This window comes from Esox lucius, chromosome 6, assembly GCF_011004845.1.
Source record: "Esox lucius isolate fEsoLuc1 chromosome 6, fEsoLuc1.pri, whole genome shotgun sequence".
NCBI classification, from domain to species: domain Eukaryota; kingdom Metazoa; phylum Chordata; class Actinopteri; order Esociformes; family Esocidae; genus Esox; species Esox lucius.
Genome location: NC_047574.1, coordinates 10165030 through 10186733, shown reverse-complemented (window position 1 = coordinate 10186733; position 21704 = coordinate 10165030). Strand labels below are relative to the sequence as shown.

The window sequence follows — 21704 nt, the reverse complement described above, 5'->3', positions numbered from 1 at the left end:
GTAGACAATCGGTATACATGATCAAATAAGTATTCAAACAAAAAATAAAAGGACAGTCTCTCAGATAGTTCTGTAGTCTCTCAACTATGGAAACAGAAAAACTGAAACCTGTTCATAGTTGCTTTTAGCAGGTGTCTTCTGTGCTGATCTTGTACACATTCTGATTGTGCCAAAGTGTTTAGACAGGATTGAAGAGAAGAGTAAAAGTCACATTGTGATCTGATTTGTTTTCAGACCTTTCAGGTTTTAAGAGACATGATCTGGTCCAGATTATGAAAAGATCAGCACAAAGATGCTTGTTAAAAACAGGTAAAATCTTCAATAAGATTTTGCATTATGAAAAATAAAACCTGTCAATACCTCAGTTCCATAAGTCTGCACACCCCACAACTAATCTTTAATTGAAGAATCTTTTGCCTGGATTAGAGTAATAAGTCTGTTTGGATTGGTCTCTATCAACCAACTTATCTGGAATTTGCAATGTTACACCCTTTTCTTTGCAGAAGACTTCAAGCTCAGTCAAATTTGCTAGCCATTTCTTAGTTGATTTGGCTGTGTGTTTTGCATTGTTCTCTTGCTAAAAGGTGAAAAAAAGTATTTAACTGGAGCTTAATATGCAGCAAGTACACAGTTCTGGACAAAAATTCATGCAGCTTGTGTAAGATTGCCATTGGACTCTAAGTAAAACCATAATTAGCTTTCTCCTTCCCTGAAAAAAATGTTGGAGAAAGTCTGAAGTTTTAGTGGTATAATCTTGCCTCCACTCCTTAATGATGATGTTTGCAGTGTTCCACACAGCTAATATTCAACGAGAGTACATAAGCTACTTTCAATTCACCTGATAGGACAATGGAGACAGAACAGCTGTGTAGGCTTCGCTGTAGCACAGCTTCTAATTGCCAAAGGAAAAATAGCACAGCCCTTCACTCCACTGCCTGTCTGTTGTCAAGTGATGCACCTAATTTCACAGATGTGTGCACATGTAATGCCTTTTTCATTTTTATGTAATTACATTAACTCATCAAAAGGTGCATAAGAGAAAAATTTGAAAAAGTCAATAGCGCACGTTATCTCTACACACTTATGTTATCAATTTCCCAGGCTATTTTAAATGAATGAAAACCTGGTGGCCTCTGCCACGTGATTGAGACTTGACCATGGATGGACCTTTCAACAAGACAATAAGCCCCAAAATTTTACAAAGGCTATCTCAGGCTATGGACTTTAATCGAATTGAAAACCTATGTAGGGCAGTCACAAAATATTGATATAATTTTGAGACATGTTTCTCAGCAAAATATAATTTACTAATCATTGAAATGTTTTCTTTTGGGACATTTCTGTTGTTGAAGTTAAATGATACGGCTCCCCCTCAAGTTTGAGCTCAAAATATGACTAATTGTTTGTGTTGTTTATTTTTTGCATTCACTTATGTTTAATTTCATTAATTTAGATAATATCATTCTCATTCAAAATCGTATTTTCATGCCTGAATTTAACCATAACCTATAAACCTAATCCAAGTCAGGATCAATCTGCCAAAGATTTATAAGGAATGGGTGAGGTGAGGCAGGGATTACAAAGGGATAGCAGACATTTCACATTGGATTAATTTGTCTGGATGCAACTGAGATGTGTTATTTCTGTCAAATCTTAACCACATGGACACTTATGTTGCAGCAAATCCAACCAGAAATATTAGAATTACAGTACATTGCATTTTTTATTTTATTATAACATTTATATGGCAGACTTTTGTTTTTGTGTGTGTGAGAAAGAGTAATTGAAAGAGTCCAGAAGGTGTAAGAAAACAATAGAGTGGTGTGTGTGTGTGTGTGTGTGTGTGTGTGTGTGTGTGTGTGTGTGTGTGTGTGTGTGTGTGTGGTAGGTAGGAGGGCGTGTGAGACAGGGAGAGTATGTGTCAAGTTGTCTGGAAACTAACTTTTTATTTATTTATTTATTTACTGCCAAAATGACATGCAGATCAATATGGTAGTATTCCTGCCAAATCACAGGTATAGTTTTGGATATGAGCAAATAAGAATGTGTTAGCTGTAGCTTATTATGAATAGCAGTGTGAATGCCATGTGTTTTAATGAGTAGAGTATAGGGGAAGGTTTCAAGCATGGCAACAGGTGTCCAGTGGGCGGGGAGAAAAGAACACTAATTGCACTGGTAAGATGATAGTTGGTGGGATTCAATAACTAAAATGTTTTTCGTGAACCAAATACACTGAATATAAGCAAGTTGTTTTCTGTGCTTAAGCATTTTCTGTGATCCATGTATTCATTTGTTTGGAAAACATATTTTGCCTAGTACAAAATCCAAGTGGCTGGTAATTCTTTTCACCCAAAAATGTAATTGTACCGTATGCCTTGGTTATACCACAACTTTTCACACTCAGTAGGCTAAAGTACGTAAAACACAGGCTGTTCAAGGAAACAAATGTTGTTATTATACAAAGTACTGAATACAAGGTCTGAATACTTCTATGTGCATGAGATATTTCAGTTTTTTATTTTCAAAGAATTCATGGGTGAACAGAGCTTCTGATGCACTCTACAAATACTTAATCAATCATCTGTAAAACACGATTTAGTGTGTTCACCCATGTCCCCTACTCTAATGTACTATGTGTGACAGAGATGTTTTGCCCGTGGAATTAAGCATTAATTCCAAAGTTTCAAATAAGAGTTGATGGTACAATCTGCAGAGTTTTCTTATGCAGCATGCTTTGCATTTCCTTTACTTGCAGGGCTACGACGATGGATACGATGGTGAATATGATGACCAGAGTTATGACGCCTATGAGGACAACTACAGCAATCAGTCAAAGAGGTGTGTTAGCTAATAAAAATAATGGCTTTGCTTAACAAGTGTGCCCAGTTCTGCTTGGTAAACATTATTACGAGTAGGTATGAATCAGTGGCACCCAGGTACTGTACATCCTGTGTACATAAAGACCTTTCTCGTTAATTTATAACATTCCCCGTTTCCTGGGGAGATTCTATATTTCTGTGGTACATACCCCTGCCATCCCCTCGCCTCGCTCCGCCTTTCTTTCTCAAAGCCATTTGGAGGAGATTGTCAGAGGGGAGGGACCTCTGGCTTTTTTTCATCCAATGTTTTTTGAGAAGGGAACAGGGAAAGAGGGGAGCGGATGTGAGGAGAATGTTATTGCGATATTCCTCCAGCTTTTGTCTAGAGCCCCCCCCCCCCCCCAGCCCCCCAGCCCAAAATATAGATTTCTGTTTTTAACTGATCTGTATTTGCATTGTTACTTAGCTTAGCCAAAAGTTAGCCAGGGTGGTGTAGTTGTTGTGTTGCAATGATCATTCATCTCTGAGATGTTCCAATGAGAACATAGACTGTAGTCCATTAGATCGTGGCCCAGTGCCCTTTGTAAAGAGGGAAGTTATTATGCTCGAATGTCTCAACACTGTTTCTGAATCATCTTCTATTTCAGCATTTCGGAATATTACGAATATGGCCACGGTACCAGTGATGACACCTACAACAATTACGGTAAAAGAAGAATGCATGTGCTCCTCTACTTTCATTGGTGGCATTCAGCAAGATTGATCTAACAAACGTTATTTTGTCCACACCAATTGTGAACCCAAATGTAGCATTCATTTTAATGGGTGGAAGACAATACATTGGAAGATCATTTGGGATGGGTGTAGGAACATACTTAGGCTATGTCTCGTTGTCTTGAACAGATTTCGCAGTATGTTGATTTTAATCTACATAAATGGAAGTTACTAGAACATTTCCCATCCCTTAGAATGGGCTAGAACAGGGCTGCCCAACCCTGTTCCTACAGATTTACTGTCCTGTAGGTTTTCGCTTCAACCCTATTTGTGACTAACATGATTAAGCTTTTCAACCAGCTAATTACAAGAATCAGGTGTGCTAAATTAGAGATGGAGAGAAAACCTACAGGACTCCAGGAACAGGGTGTCCAGCCCAGGTCTAGAATATAGACTTATTGGTGTAGGCTACCTCTCTCAACAAGAACATCATTTAAAATTCCCATAGTTTTTTACATATTTGACTTTTGTTCCCATATTTATTTCAAAAACCATTACTATCAAAGAAAAATGTAGTTGGTTTAGCTGGTTACCTATCGTCATTCATCATAGGAGAGCGCACATCACAGCAGCTACTGTAAACAAAACATTATTTTACCGTGGATATTGTTTACATCTTCATGCTATTGATTTTTCCAAAGTAGCTAGTTTGCAATAACAACGAACAAAGTGCTTGAAGCTTGCTATCTGTCAATAAGTCGATGGCTGCACTCAACTTAGGTCTGATGATGCAGTTTTCCCATCCACACCACTACATTTCAGATGCACCAGGTTTAATGCGCTCTGTGTTCTCCTGGACTAGACACTACTCTGGTTCAGGTGCTCTTAATCTTCAACCTGGAAGAAAAGAGGAATGCTAAATGCAAGTGCACATATTGGAACACAGCGTTTCAATGGCACTGCACTACTTACTATAATCATACTGGGAGAGATAGAAAACTGCTTAGATAGAAACAACCAAAGTAAAGCAGTCCAACTGAAATCCAGGTACAGAATTTATTAAGCAGGCAATAGTGAATCCTCAGTGCAATAACAATAAATAGTGGGGAGAACGTGTCTTTCTGGTATATGAATACTTGACCAGGTCAAAATATAGCCTACTTCAAGATACAATTTTGACAATACTGTCCCGATAGTTATGGAGGGCACTGTCTTTAACGTAATGATAGCCTACATATGGGGCTTGAAACGGGAGGTGTTTGGCGAACAGAACCACAAATACTGAGTTATCCTGCCCCTTTATCGTTCCAAATGATTCAATATTCAAGAGAAAATCATTAAAACCAACCAAAACAATGTCCTAAATCCATCTCTGTTATAAAACCACTGTGGCTTATCTTTTCCTTGGCTTCACCTGCCAGGCTTTGATGCAACACATTCATGGTTCCCACCCGTCACTAGACAATACTGGCAGCCCTTCCATCACTATCCACAGAGGAGATAATGTTTCACAGTTGAAAGACAAAGACGAATGCCCCATGTTTTTGGCTTAGGCCTGGTCATTCGGGTCCAAGGAGCAGCTTCTGTGTGCATTTCCCACAGCACCTTTTGGATAGCTAGATAGCTAGCTAGTTACAAGCCAGGCTTTGATTGGAGATGCAGCACAGCACAATGTGTGCCAGTGGATGTCCAGAAACTTGATTGATGCCTATTGAAACGGTGGAGGCGGACATTTCGCCAGCATTTTGATTTTGAACACGTGTCCTTGGTGTGAATTAGACTGGACACCTGACCAGGGATTCGGCAGCTTTTGGCTCGGATCTCTCTACTCTTCTGACGCTGGTTTCCGCTGGTTTCCGCCGTCTGCCGCATTACGCTCTTTCATTTTAAGCACAATGAAAAGTGCGCTGCGCTGCTAAAGTGTGGATGCAACAAAAACCAAGGGGGCAATGATTTGATTTTCTGCTCCATAAACACTTTGTGACGTTGGACCAGGGCTCTGCTCTTTATGTAATCTGACCAAAAAAAAAGAAGAAGAGCTCCAGCTTGAATGAGCCAGAGTTTGCTTTTTGGCCGACAGAGGACCGAACACTCATGTAATTAATTTACTGAGCTGAGAGCAGTAGCCCCAGTGGTACCCACAGCAGAAAACAAGGTCCTAAAAAAGCTTCCACAGAATGAATTGCCCTTGTTTAGAAGGATTAATGCACAAGATATGAAGAGAATATTCAATGGTGTGAATAGCCTGTATTAGTGTAACACATTCACAGTTCACCCAGCAGCTACAGCCACATCTCATGTGACCACAAGTTGCATGATACTGCGTTACACACAATAGTATCATGAGACGCAATATTTCCCATAGAAACAGAATTACTACCATCAAAGTAGGCACACAACTTACTGGTTGGAAGGACACTGTGGATAAAAGCAGAATGGTTTGGCGCAGATGCATAGGACAGCAATATTAAACTAATCTGAATCATACAGGCAGTTGTTTCATTGAGACATGAGCACAGGTACAGTCGGATGTGACAAAACCGGGGATGGGATTAAAAGGTGGTCAAACGTGTCTTGGTGTGACATGGATAAATCAGAGCAAACAGGAGTGGCTTGGGGCACAATATATTTGATGTCCTGTGAGCTTAGTGTGGTTGATCACAAGCACATGCTGCATAAAGATGCTGTTGCTGTCATGAAGAAACTAATTGATAATTAAAGGCGCATGACATTGCACACACCGTTCAAGTGGAAAGAACAGTGAGGGCAATGTAAAGCAAGTCTATGTAGGAAATCACTGAAATGGTAACTGACCAATAGCAATTTCTACACTGCATTTGTGGATTCATAGCATAACTAGAGATACACATTGGTTAAATCTATGACAAATACGAAAGGCGTGCAGTAGTAAACAACAAATAAGCATTGTTCAGACAGGTTGGATCGAATGTAAGTCTTAGTTTGCCTTTGGCCAAGTATAGTTTGTCTTTTGTCTATAGCCAAATGCTACAAAAGTTCCTTACTCTTACCTTGGTCTTAGTTATTGCCTAACTACATCATTTTGACTGAACTTTACATCTTTGCAGAAGAGGAGTGGACTACAAGTCGTCCCACGCTCAAAGCCCCGGCAGTAAGGCTCTCACGGGGGGGCTACAGAGAACATCCTTATGGTAGATATTGAAGGTGCTCCACTTTTGTGACCTCCGACATAAGACAACCTTACAATTGTTTAATTTTCTCGCAGAAAGTTGTTTTTTGACCCTCTCCTCCCTCAGGATCTGTCCACCAAGGAAGCACATAGCTACAGTACATAACCTCTTAACCTTTCATACAGTGTCTCTTAGATTTTTCTTATTACTTGGACTCTTTTTTTAGAACAACAAGCAGAGAAAACAAAAGAAAGAGACTTGTGTTTCGAAAAACCATAGATTGGAATGTTGTTTTTGGTTGTCCACAACTGTCTGACCCTCAAAAAAGAAAAGCATGATGTTGTCCACAGAACTTGATGCTTCTTGATACCCCTTAGTGTACTTTGATTTAATCAGGGTGACAATTTGTATGGAGGAATATCTGTGCCAATATTAAAATAAAATGCATACATTCTAAAGACGGATTCCAAAATGTTAAAAGCTTCTATATATTTAAAACTTTGTGCATGAATCGTAACAATCAAAGAGGTTTACAGCAGGTAGGCAATTTTTTTATTAGAATACTGGTTCTGACTGTATTCACTGCATCTTCCTCATTCGGTCGCATCATTGCCATGGTTAATAACCAGAATCTGTCATTTATTTAGAAAGATTCTTACATTTTATTTATTGTCTTTGACGTCATGGAACTTTTGTGTTTCTAATTAAATAAATCCTGATTTCATGTTGTAACCACAAAATGTAGCCACTGTATTTAATAATCTTATGATATACAGTATTTCACAAAAGTGACTACACCCCTCACATTTTTGTAAATGTTTGTGCATATCTTTTCATGTAACAACACTGAAGAAATGACACTTTGCTACAATGTAAAGTAATGTGTACAGCTTGTATAACAGTGTACATTTGCTGTCCACTCAAAACCGCTGGAAACAAAAGTGAGTACACCCCTAAGTGAAAATGGGAGGGAAAATGGCTAATTGGGCCCAATTTGGACATTTTCACTTAGGGGTGTACTCACTCTTGTTGCCAGCGATTTAGACATTAATGGCTGTGTGTTGAATTATTTTGAGGGGACAGCAAATATACACTGTTATACAAGCTGTACACTCACTACTTAACATTGTAGCAAAGTGTCATTTCTTCAGTGTTGTCACCTGAAAAGATATAATCTAATATTTACAAAAATGTGAGGGGTGTACTCACTTTTGTAAGATACTGTTACATCATCAACATCATTCCAGTACCTTAACTGTGAATCGGGAGTGTAGAAAGAACTAAAGCAGTGGTACCTGACAACCTTGATGTGAGTTTCCTGCATGTACAGATGTGTCCAGATGATAAAATGTCAACACAGTTGGACGCACCTTTTGCCAGTATTAGAGATGTTAATGACAAGGGAGTGACACCGACATAGTAAGTTCTAGCGAAATGAATAAACGATTAGCTGGGGGACATCCTAACTAGCCCGCTGGCATAATTGCAGAGCTATTATCAAGACTAAAGATGAATCCTTCTCTTACTTTTGCTTCATATGAAATAATTAGCCTAATTGTTAGTTACCTGATTGTTGTTCATGATTGTTGTTCATTTTCAACGCCAAGTGAGTTGCGTCAGTATTTCAATCTTGCTCTGGGGGTTGTCTGATTTCAATTTCTTTTCCTTGGAGCATGTTGCCAGACTTGTGTTGCGAGGCCCCCCTGACAGGGAATTTAAATAAATGGTGTACTTGAAAGGTGAAGGATGGAAATGAAAAGGGCTAAACCGAACATGAAGTCGTAAAAAAAACAATTGTTATCCATTACGTGCATATTTGTTTTTATCATTAGTTTTTTTTTGTACATTTAGTTTTTTACATTACAATGACATATCTTCATTTGTATTCAATTTAGTTTCCCAATTCATGCACACAGTTGAAACACATAACATAATTTATAATTATGGCATTTTAATTTAGTGTGTAAGCATTTTATTTTCAAATTGACCCAGATAGCCCTCCATCAATTAGTTGTTACTATTGAGTTAAGTTAACCAAGTTGTTAACTTTTTTAAATATTTGTTATGATGTGAAATCTTGTAAAACAAATTTACATTTTTGGTGTTGGGGTTGAAAGCAATCAGCTATGTATGTAGCTTACTACAGATGCTCTGTTTTGTGTTTAACTTGTATTTGTAAATAAAAACAGATATTAAAAAGAACATAAAGCACCATGTGAAAGCTTCTCTAAATAGGTGGCCATAAATTGGTAAATTTGTTTTGCCATAATTTGTTAATAAAGCTGAAACTTTTTGGTAAAAACAGAAACATTTGAAGTACTTGTTTCTAGCACTAAATGCCTGCTTTGTTTCAGGTCATTGCTAAAATGTTTTTGATACAGAAAGTCCATAAAAACAAATACATTCAGAGACTTTTCTTTCGTAATTTTTGTGCAACAGTAACATGCAGTAACACGATAAAGAATCTTTTGTTAAATACTTTCAAAGTTAGAGCTAAATTGTTCCTTGAATCTTGCTTAGTCATATTAAATGTATAACATGTTAATGGAAAGCAATTGTTTAGACTAATAAATGGATTTTAACCTATTCTCTAAGTTTGACCTTATTAAACACAAATTCTGATTGACTTGTTTGCACTAGCATGTCTCTGAGAATGATATGGCGATAAAAGAGGTAAGAAAGTCCCTCTATACTACCATAATATTGTCTAAATGCCTTCGATCTTTTGGACTTTTGGACACGTATTCAGTACGCGACATACAGTATGTGAATATTGTAAATATTCACACTCTTATGCCATTGCTGAATGAATGAATGGGATGGACTTATAATCCTGTTTCTTTCATCAGCAACCCATCAGTGTTTCTGCTATCTCTCTCTTTTTTATTTTTGTTATTTAACCTTAGACAGCTGCATTTCTACTGTAATTTTCAGTGCTTTTAAATATCACCTCCGCTGATGGCGGTTTAGAGATCTGAATTCTGTTTTGTGACTGGTAGACCTGAAGGCTGACGCTTATTAAGAGAGTAGAACTCGGGACTCAAAGGATGACTTAACCTTAAGCAGGTAACCCTAATAATAACTTTAATGTTGCGTTTGCCAATTTTAAATGATTATAAAAGTTACTTACACTTAAAAAAGTAAACCAGCCCCTCCTAACCCCCAAATAAGAGCCTAGACATACTCTAAAAACGCTAATTCATGTTAACTAGAGACTTCAAAAAGGACTCATCAAAATTAAGAAAATAACACAACAATCAATAAAAGACACTAAAACTAATATTAATGTCTGGCCAGCTAAACTTTAGCTATATAACCAGAAAACTAAACAATGAAATAGTTCTTCTGAAGTGAAATTGTCATATTCCTATGGCTTTTGTCCCTCCCTGAATCGGTTTACTTTTTTGACAGTAACATAATGTAGGCTTTACATCCTGTGTACAGTCTGTACTGTTGCATTGCATGCTGTCATGAAGTAGTTAAATTAATTGATATTATTGTAAATGGACTGTCCATTCTAAATCAGATTGTTGTGCCCCTACAGGTATTTCATATTGTGTGAACTGTTCAGTAAGAGAAGTGTGACAGGTACGTTGATTCATCCATAACTTCATTTTCTGAAGTATAATTTATAATAATTTAATTTTATATTTATAATCTTGCCTCAACCAATTATAATCAATATATGTATCCTTAAATTCAGCCAAGCTCAGTTATAGGAGAAGTTGAATAATGTACATTATAATCTGGCATCCAGTAGCTGCATGAGTAACCAATTTACCATGATAAAGAGCTTTGAAGTTGTTTGGCAAGCATCCTATTTCAGTCCCCACTTCGCCCGAGGGAATGGGAAAGTTGTCTCTAGATTAAACATGTCAGTAAAACAGAAAGAGCAACCCGGAGACCTGAAACTTCTGTGTTGACGCTCTAATTTTCTAAAAGGATTAATTCTACCATGATATTGAATTTTGGGCAGTGCTACTTCGCCATTACAAAATGAGAAAGCAGTGAATATGTACATTTCAAGTGGCGCAGAATACTGAAGCTGGTTTGTTGTTCCTTGGAAGGGGACTGGTCCATCTGTTTGTTCTGTGAGGAGGAAGCAGATTGTGTCCCTCCTTGATGTTGTGGTTTTATTCACTTTTCTGGGATTTCATGTATTTGCTGAATGTTTTGTTTATGTGTGCCTTTAGCCATTTGCAAAACAGACACAGATATGAAAAAAGGTATAGTAACATAATTACTATTCCCATCCACAGTATACTATGCATGTATTATGCATAAAGTATGTTTGTTCTTGATATAGCAATGACAGCTCAATGACAATGTAAATATTTAGCTACACAATTTTAAAACATGGCACAGCATAGATATGTTATTGTGTAGTGCTCAGCAAACACACGGATTACTGGCTATTACTGTAATGTCGTAATAATGCTCAGCAAAAACTAATTAGTTGATGTTGGATTTTTCCGTTTCCATTGCTAGGTACGATAATGTTTCCCAGACTAAAACCCCTGAACGAAGACATTCTTTTCAACATATTTCCCTTTCTTTTTGTACAAAATACTATGACAGATACAAATAAATTACCTGCATATTGGAGTCTGGTAACACAATAACATTTACAATCTAATAAGCCAAACAATGTAGCAGATACATAACTTTCTGGAAGGTACTGTCTGTGCTGAAGTATGCAGTCTTGTGGGATAGAATATACAGATTAATTACACACATGAATGCCAGTCTTTTGGGAATATTGCTTCTCTAATGGAACTGTACACTTCTACTGCAATGCTTACAACAGTTGGGTAATTAATTGTTCATTTAAACATGCTGCAGCAGTCTTAGCAAGGCAACTCTAATGGTAAAGTAAAATAGGAATTTATGGAGAGAACACCGAATCAAGCATTCAGCAAGCATAAGTATCGGTGGGAGGTAATTATTTTTAGGTAATTATATTTTTTGTTGTAGCTTAACCGGTTGCTATATTCTCTACTCTAAAACACCTGGAGTATAATTATTCTGTACCCTGAAACTGAAGGTAAAGAGGTATATTTTGCCCCTTAAACACAAGGGATGGAGTTATTCTTTACCCTAAAACAGGAGGTATAGATTTATTTGCGACCCTAAAACAGAAGAGAGAGAATTATTCTCTACCCTAACAAATGGGGATCAAGTTATTCTCTAGCCTAACAAATTAGGTTTAAATTATTGTCTACCCTAACAAGTTGGGAGTTATTCTCTACTGTAAAACAGCTGCATTAATAGTGAACTGTTTTCTGTTTACCGTTAATTTGCTCATGAGTTGCATCACTATCATCAAATCTCCTTAAAACAAAGAGATTGAAACACAGAATGGTGTTTATCTACGAGAATGCATGGCAATTATTGAGATTGACATTCTGTCGTAATTAATTCCATGCTGTCAACCTCTACTTTTTTTCTTGGGATTTCATGGTATTGAGGGACAGCTGGCTTGGCTTTATTCCCTGCAGTTTACAGCATGCCAGTGGATTTATTGGCATCTGGTGGCTCACAAATTACACCCCTAACACTTCCCATACCTTTCTGGAATACGGTCCCATTATATGTCTTACCTGAGGTCATACAAGTAGCATTAAGTATAAATGTGTTAATCTAAAGTTCCCCTGGGCTGAGCTGGGTAGATATACAGTGAGGCAGCGATAGAGGCCAGTGGCCACTGGCCAGTGGCTAGCTCAGACCCTTCACGTCGTCAGTGTTCTTCTGAAGCACCGCAGGTGTAGTCAGCAGCCTTCTCTTAATAAAGACGAGCCACTAAATAGATTTTTTTTATTAACACCTGAACTAGATATTGGATAAGCCCCCTGGAAAATATCCTGTATTGATTGCAAAAGCAGTTGCAATTCATATTAAACTGGACCTCATTTGCAGAGCTGGTTACTGACATGTGACCCGACTGTTGCTATGGCTTTGACGGTGAAAAAATGATCCTTCAATGTGCACCATCTATCTGGTTTAAATGGTAATTACCACAGGTGCTCTGCATGTGTGAAGGATCATGAATAATTACTTTTGCATAGACTTTGTAAAAGTAATGTTTCAGGAACATGGAGGCATACGCTTGTTGTAGGAAGTGAGGCAGCGTAGGCAATACGCTTGTGGCTAATAGGCAATTACAAATGAAGTGGTGTGATTGCTTTAAAACGACCTACATCAGTTCTCATTATTATGGAATAAATGAAATAATGAGATATATTTCACCCTTGTGATTAGTTAACCCTTGGTGTCCATTCTTTTGTACTATTGTTGAAAGCCGTGAAAAAAATGTACAGTAACAACTGGAGAGATCATCTGTGGAATCAGAATGCTAGTTGATATTCTTGTAATTCATATTGTTAATGACAATATTCCACACTGAGTTGGGCATTCTCTATAAGATGAAGTGGGCACTCTGTAAGCTAGGGGTGTATTGAGCCTGGAGAGGGATTGGACATAATTCTTTGCACAGACAGGTTTGACAATACTGTATACAAGGCATTGGGTCTGCTAATTAAAACTGTCTGTCAGCTTTAATCAGTGTCAAACAGGTGGAAATATTGTAATCTTGCAGTCCTGCTTCTGGTTAAGCTTCATGCATTTTGCACAGAACCTGAGCATTGTTGCTTTTATTCTGGCCAAGATATCAAGGTTGAGGTCCAACATGGATAGAATACACTACCCTAAAAATAGAAAGTAGTCATGAAGAACTACTACTCATTTAGACTGTGCTATCAACGACTAACTACATGTATTAAGGCCGTACAGTAGGTATATCTAGCCTTATCTCTGGTATGATTCCAAATTAATCAAAGGACGTTGTGATCCACCTCGGATTCCAGTAAAACAGATGAAAGAGTTAAAGCTGTTGTTTATGGAGAACATCCTACCTCATTGGGTGTTAAAGGCATTCTTGTTGAACAGCATGGTCCCAGGGAAGTATCTTGCTGATCCTGTAATTGAATTCAGTAGGGTTTTAACATGGCAGGTTGACAACAGTACAATTAGCTGATGAGAAACAGCAGCAACTCTCAGGGAACAGGAAGGTGCCATTGTCTTCCGTACATCGTGCTTTTGGTTAGCCAGTTCAGGTCAAGTCTTTATACTTCATTGTATTTGGGATGAAGGCATTGAGATACAATGAAAAGAGTTAAACAAGAGTTTTGCACAATTTCCATTCACCACGAGGGGATTATGAATAGTGGTGTTCTGGAGAAGCCTTGAGCACTATATGTTTCTCACATTTCCTTAGGTCTGTCTCTTCTTCCTGTTCCATTTCCTTTTATATTTCCATACCATTTCCAAAGTATCCTACTGTTTCCTCTCCTGTTCCAGACTCTGAAGCACAGTGGAGCACAAAGTAAATTCTTCCCAGGGGACTGTGGAGTGCCTTCACCTGTACCAGGCACCGTCATAAATTAGCCTTGTGAAAATGAGCATGGTAAGTATCTAGAATCTTTCTTGCACACCTGCTGTAAAATGAATTCATTTCATCCTCATTGCCTATTAGAAAGAAACCTCTTGACACATTATGGGGGTTGGGCTGCCAAAGAATGGGCAGAGCCCTTTGTTAATGACCTCAACTAAATGAATTAGCTATTCAGGGTGCAAGCCAGTGCTTCTTTAACTGGTGGCTTTTGGCTGTCTTTACATGTGTGGGTTTTGTGGGAAGCCATAGGAAAGCAAGGTAAAGTTGACCCAGTGATGAAGATCTTTTAATTCATACTGTATAAGAGCTGCAATCCAAAATACAAAAAGATATGTGGGCTAATAAAGCCCTGAAACAAATAAAATAGTGTATTCTTCACAGCAGGTGTGTCTGTCAGCATGTAGGGTTAAATAAGTACAGTAGAAAACATAATGTAAATATAATCAAATAAATGTTCAACTTTCTGATAAAGACTACTGATTCATCAGTTGTGGGTTCTTTGTTGATTTAAAAAAGCTTTTGAAACCGTTACATGTAGCCTGGAGAGAGAGATTTAGTTTCTATTTTTCCACACTTGTAACATCAAAAGATTTGCTGAAGGACAACTGCTGAAGGACAATAGGCTTATTTTAGAAGGCTTGAATAATTCCCAGAAAAGTATTTGTTTTTCATTATGATGAAAATTGGGAGTTCTAAATCATAATAAAGCCAAACATGTTTACAATGTTTTACATTTTGGGTATGAAGAGGAAAGTTAGGAATAACTAGTTTTGGTCCATATGACCTGAGAAATGCAGAACTAAGGTTATAATATAGCAAAGTCAAATATTGGCTCTGTGACTTCAAGTGTAGGGCCAAAGCACCACTCCATCCTGTGCTTCATCCCAGGTTGTGTCACAGGCGTGGTTGGCTCAGAGGCTGTAATGGGTGGTGAGCAATTGGCCTTGCATCACCCAGGTTGAGGAAGAATATGGCTCTGTTTCAGAGGACACATGTCCCAATCTCCGACTCTCCCAAGCTCATTGGGAGTTATCCATTATACAAAGCCGAAGCTAACAATTTAATGTCCCGAAATTTGGAGAAAAGTGGCTTTAATTAGAAAAATATATTTGAAAGGCATTGGCACCATGAACAGCTGTCCTGTTTGCCCTTGACTTTGAGAGTCATCTTCTTCTCCCTGTCACTGAGCCATTCGTCTCTCAGCAGGTGCATCCAGTTAAGAGTCCTCCAGATGAGATTTGCATGGCGGCTGTTTATTCGTTGTTATGACTAGGAGTGATTTGTGTTGCCGGGCTAAGACATCTGCCTGTGCCATTCACACAGCCTGTGCCATAAGCACTCTCAGATCCATTTTCATAACAAGTGTGTCGCCAGCTTGACATGAGCCAAGGGCTCAAATCCCCAAGCCTGCTACGAATTTGGGTATACATTTCTTAAAGTGTGTGCCATTGTTAAGAACCGTCTCACAGATTACCAGTGAGTCATTAGCATAGCCGGATTCCCAAAGAGAATAGCGTTAGTTGTTATTCTGTTAGATAGATGTATGTATGCAGTCAACTGAGTGATCTTAAAGGCTTCTCAGATTGAAATGCTTTATGGTTTTAGTTTGGGAAAATTACGGCTGAGTAGAATTATTTTCTTATTAATACTCCAGTAAATTGACCCATGTTAAATAATTATAACATGGCGCTTTGCAGTTTGATTGGCAAGGTCGAATATGGCCTGTTTCTCCATGTTATGTTGTTCAAATTAATTGAAAAATAAATTACTTTCTGTGTTACACAACACTGTTATGTTCAAAAGGACAATTATCCCCCATTGGTTGGGAAAATGAGTTACGATACGTTTTTTAACAGCACACTCGAGAGCAAAGGAAATATTGTATTAATCCAAGCTGACTTGGAATCAAAACATTTGACAGTGATACAGTTACACCATCTGTTGGTAGGGGGCATTGGCACGGCCTTGTTTTCCCTCACAAACACAAACATTTCACGATGCACTTGACTTGGCATAGTCAACCTGGGGATTTGGGAAGGAGTGGAAGATGCTTGCTAGGCTTTTAAAGCTCTCAGGCCAAGATTAACGGTTGACAGTTAAAATAGTACACCCATGCTAAATGTTGGCACTATGACAAGGTGTGATGTATGGCCAGTATAGGGGTGCTCTGAAAAGCGTTCACCCCTGTTGGGACATTTAATAATGTTAAAACATGAAATCAAAGTGGAATGAATTAATTGTTGCCACCGATCAACACAAAAAAAGGCACGATGTCCAAGTGAAAAATGTAATACATATTTTCTATGTTTGTTGTAAATGTTTACATATATAAAACAAGAAATAAGTGATTCCATAGGTATTCACACCTTTTAGGTAATAATAGGTTTTATTTGTATCTATTCTAAACCTTTATTTAACCAGGAGAAATCCCTTGAGGGTGAAAAACAATTTTTGAGGGGGACCTGGCAAGAGGGTCAGCAGGAAGTAGTCATAATCATCAGGTACCTAAAATACAAGACCACAATACAAAAACACAATTAAAAACAATCACAACGGTCAACAATATTTTCATCTATCAATACATTAAATTCATTCAGAGATGCACAGTTAGTCCAGTTTTAAAATCTTTTGCAGCTCCATTCCTAGACCAAGGAGCGTTAATGCGATAATGATATTTTTCCCACTTCAGTCCTGGCCGTAAGAACTAAAAAAGATAATAGCAACTGGGAACAAAGACTGTATGCTTTTGAAGAACGTATTAACGAGGAGCATAGATAAGTAGGCAATAAACCTAAGGTAGAGGCCCTTTCAGCAGCAATTACAGCCATGAGTCAATATGGAGAATTCTGTACCAATGTCCTGGACACAGCAGTTATTGCCCATTGTTCCTTGCAGAATTGCTCAAGTTGGATGGGGAACTTTTTGGTGTTTGGCTTTCTTTTCTGAAGTACCTCCCATAAAGGTTGCTTTTGTGAAACACCCGGGCTATTGTAGTAGTATACACAGAGTCTCTTAGCTCTGCCGTAGATGACTGTATGTTGCCCCTTTAAAGTTGCCATTGGCTTCTTGGTAGCCTCCTTGATTAGTGGCCTTCTTGCCCCAGACCCTTGTTTTTGAGGACAGCCTGTTTAATACAGATTCACAGTTGTGAGTACGCTTTACTGTGCTCAGGGGGATATTCAATATCTTGGCAATGTTCTTATATTGCTTTGAATATTTCTTTGTCTTCTTGATGTTGTTTTGTTAGGAATTGTACCAACCATGGGACCGTGTAGACAGGTGTATTTAGGCTGCATGTGAAACCTCTATATTGCAGGCAGTTGGACTCCATTCAACTAATTATTTTACTTCTAAAGAGCATCGGCTGTACCCCAGCTCCTTCAGGTGTGTCATAGCAAAGGAGGTGAATACTTATGCAAAAGCCATGTTTAATGTATATAATACACTTTAGTATTTGCCATTCAAGTTTCAGTTTACACATATGCGAATACTCATATGAATGTTTTTCACCCTAGAAATAACAATGTTGTTATTCAGAGGGAGATTAGTTGAAGCAGATGTAGCGGTATTAGGAAGGAAAAGATTCACTCACACAAGATCATAAGCCAACCAGTTGATAAGTATAGATGAGCGCATTAACCACGAAACGGTTCTCTGTTCTGATCTCTCTTTATACTCCCTGATCATTTCGCGGAGGAGGAAGACGGAACTTCGGCACCGCGGTCGCACCTATTGGGACACAACAACACCCCATCCCGCCAGTTCACAAATGAGCTTGGCAGCTAGGTCGATTGCATGGCAAGGATGGTGTCTGTGTGGCTCAGCAAGCAAGAAAGACTCATGCCAACCACTGCCAAGTGACTTACTGGCTGTTTGGCTGACTGGCTGACTGGCTGAGTGGCTGAGTGGCTGAGTGGGAGGCAATAGGGACAATTGGTGTCTAGATCAGACTGAGCAGTCAGTGAGCTCATCATTTACCGCCGTCCTATTTCTACCAGGAAATTCACATGCTTACTCAGTCAGCTCCATATCAAATGGTTATTGCCTGTTCATATTGCAAACAATAGCCCCTGGCAATGTATCCTACAGCCGATCCATCAACGCAACATATCAACAGTGCACACAACAACCTTTGTCCGTTGCATGTTTTTTTCAGATGCGTGGAGCGTTCTGTCGATGTGGAGAGTACCCCACCCCGTCCAAGTCAACGTGACCAGGTGACTAAATGCATGTCATTGACAGTTGGAGCATTGAGCTCCTTTACATCATATCACTGAGGTTGCTTTTGTCCACACCCCTACACACTGTATACATTTTAGTCGCATGCTCGCCGACTGGATTTGCCTTTGACACGGGACATCAATTTCTCTCACGGCTGAATATGTTTAGCAGAAGAACTTTGTTCACAATTCACCAGGGTTTCACTACGGCGCGCGTGGGATCACCTCTTCCACCCTCTCCGGTGCCAGAGAGCAGATCGTCACCACAGACATGCCGTGTTACCTGGGGGGAAAGGCAGTCCCACGGCCCCTCACCCACAGGTCGACCGCCCCTTGATGTCAAACCCACGTTGACAGAGAGTGGCCAGGGGATGTAGACAGATGTGGTGAAAGGGACGTGCATGGAGACTGGAGGCGTACCAGCCGTGACGCTCGACGTCTTCCTTCAAGGCCAGCAACACAGAAGCCCTCCAGTGTCTTGAAGCTTACCAAGGACAAGCATGTAATTTAGAAAGTATATAGACTTAGAAGCATTTTAAACACAGGCTTTATTTGTAAGAGGGTGATTATATACAGTATTTCAGTTATGCTACTGATTTCGAAAGCATCCTGTGTATCATTGCATTTTCTCCACAAAAGCCAACCAAAATGTTGACTGGCATGTAGAACTAATAGATGTTTACTCAACTGTAGTTTGACCTCAGGTGTCTGTTAACGTTTCTTTCTTTCCATTTCTTCTCACTACAGGCAGTGAACTATAAATGCTGTTTCTGTATTGAGTCTTTCCACTGCTGTCATTCTGCTGTGTCTGAATAAAAGAACAGACGGGAAAAAAGACAAACAAGAGTTGCTTTTGCTTTCACTTAAATTCTGACATGCAGGGTTGTAAGTAATGAGAATTGTAAGTTATCTATGCCGTCAAAAGTGCTGTGCCACTGTTGATTTCAAGACATTGACTCAACAACAGGTAAACCTTTACAATACTGCAGATTTTAGTTAATATACACTGAAATGTATTTCAGTCCTACAGAATTTGCCTTTCTTTTGCCAGGGCCAGTCCCTTGTTTTACATATCAATATATTGTATATATTCCAAAATAAGCATTTGTGTACAGTGTTTCTGATTTTCTTTGCATGCAATAACTGCCTGAAGTCTGTAACCAATTTATTCCACTCGATGCTGGGTATCTTCTCTGGTGATGGTTTGCCAGGCCTTTACTGAAGCCATCCTCAGTTGTTGTTTATTTGTTTTGGGTCTTTTTGTCTTTTTGTCTCGAGACAGTGGAACGCATGTTCACCTTTCCAGTTTTTGGCCGTGAAAAACTCCCTAATTGCTATAGCATTTCGTAGGGCTCATTGTCTTGCTGTATGATGAAGCGCCATCCAGTGAGTTTGGAGGCACTTGCATTTACTCTAGCAGACAAGATATTGAACTGCTGCTGTCCGTAGTTAAGCCAATGGAGACAGTTACTTTAGCATCCATTCATGACTAAGCCATTACACATTACCTCAGACATGTTTCACAGATCACGTGGTATGTCATTTCCTGTTTTTCCCCACACATTTGTTATGCCATCACACTGGTACATGTTAATCTTTGTCTCATAAGTCCCCAAAATATTTTTCAAACCTCGGCAGGCTCTACTTTTTAGGCCGTCTTATTTTTATGGCTAACTAGTGTTTTTGCACCTTGCAGTGTAGCCTTTTTTGTTCTGCTGGGGAAGTATTTTACGTATGGAAGAGACTGACACATTCATGCCTAACTCCTGGAGAGTGTTCCTGATGTGTCAGACACTGATTTGGATTTTTTGTTCATGATGATGAGCAATCTTCGGTCATCCATGGTGAAGTTCTTCCTTGGCCTTACAATCGCCAATTTCTTATTTTTTATAATTGTTTTTCGTAAGCCTATGGTTTTGGCTATGTTTCTGATAGTTTTGAGAATTCTGAGCTCCTGTAATTTTCATTGACACTTCTTTGGTCCTCTTGTTGACAGACACCAAAATCAGACTCCAAAGGCAAGTGCAAAAGCAAGAATCCAGACTAGACATTGACAACAAGCAAATTGAAATATGGGGACTATATATAAAAATGTTTTGTAATTTGTGAAGGGTAAAACCAGCACAAAAAAATGAAATAAAATAAAATCTTTATTTTAACTTCACAGTAATTGTTTGAGTTTAAATCAAAACAGAGAGAAGGAAGAGAGAACTCTTCACTGTTCTAATTCTCATAATTCCCTGTGCATTGCATTATTATTTAAATAGTGTTTACGTGGCCCTTTAAGTGACTGATAACAACAGTGGTATTTTTCTAACAAGAGAGCAAATGTTGTACATCAGCAAAGCACATGACACGGTCCACGGTACAGTGATCTTGTATCCCAGACAGGCTGAGAGACAATGTCCTCGGAAGCCCGTTTGTCATTAACAAATAGCGAACACCCCAGCTGTGCCCCAACCAGGCCTGCTAATAAATGGTGTTGCCTGGCAGTGCCAACATGAAGCATGTTAGTTCATTACGCATGTCGTGCCCACCGCTGGCAACCAGACCAGATGTCACAGGCAGTTTACGGCAGTAGCCCGTCAGGGCGTGCTGAAAAAGAAAACGACATTGACCAGCAACGGCACATTCTTTTCGACAGATTTCTAAAATGAGGGTGTTTGTGATAATGACTGACGTTGTCGGGATGTCTGCATATTTGCATATGGTAAATCTTTGATTGACACCTGAGATTAAGAAACACAAGGTGGCAGTACAGCTGGTCCATAAGGGTTCTGCCTTGTTTTGTGATGCAAAGTACTATAATGAATATTTCCCTTGATGCAACAAGAATGGATCATTGTTTATTTCAATGTCTGCTGGTTGAAGTATTTAACCTTGCCATGGACAATATACTGTACAGTGAGGTTCAAAGTATTTGGGAAGTGATACATTCTTTATTGATTTAACTTTGTAATCTGGAACTTTGGATTTGAAATGATACATTAACTATGAGGTAAGATTTAATTTGAGGGTATTTTTCTCTTTCTCTAAATGACAGTACATTATGGTCCATGATCTGGTGGTCCATGCATCTGTGGAATCCCCATCTCAACCTTTCCCACTTTCCTTCCTTTTAATCGCCTTTACTGTTATCAAAAAAATGTATGACATTATCTTATGTGCATAAGGAACCCAAGGTTTGTGGGACAAATGAAATATTTGTTTATTAAATTACTCAAAACTTTAATATTTGGTCAGGTCCTTTGGTCCTAGCATGCCATACATTTCAAACTGTGACTACAACATTTTGGGATGCATATTCCCCTTTTTTTTTTTTTTATGTGTTTCAGATTATTTTGTGCCCAAT

At 38.7% G+C, this 21704-nt stretch overlaps 1 protein-coding gene across 4 annotated transcripts in view; it reads left to right on the top strand.

Moving 5' to 3' along the window:
* Positions 1-19324, top strand: part of khdrbs2 (KH domain containing, RNA binding, signal transduction associated 2) — a 79200-nt gene extending 59876 nt beyond the window's left edge. Inside the window, exons 7-13 of one of the 4 annotated variants that reach the window (XR_828822.4) lie at positions 2756-2838; positions 3467-3525; positions 6620-6716; positions 10227-10270; positions 14039-14144; positions 18289-18349; positions 18550-19324. Coding sequence is in view for 1 of the 4 variants with exons in the window: in XM_010888999.4 (XP_010887301.1) it covers positions 2756-2838; positions 3467-3525; positions 6620-6714 (237 nt within the window). In the remaining 3 variants the exon portion in view is untranslated. Of the gene's footprint in view, positions 1-2755; positions 2839-3466; positions 3526-6619; positions 7487-10226; positions 10271-14038; positions 14145-18288 lie in introns of those variants that run through there. The other 3 variants (XR_002196848.3, XR_828821.4, XM_010888999.4) reach the window with 3 other exon arrangements.
* The last annotated feature ends 2380 nt before the right edge of the window (positions 19325-21704 follow it).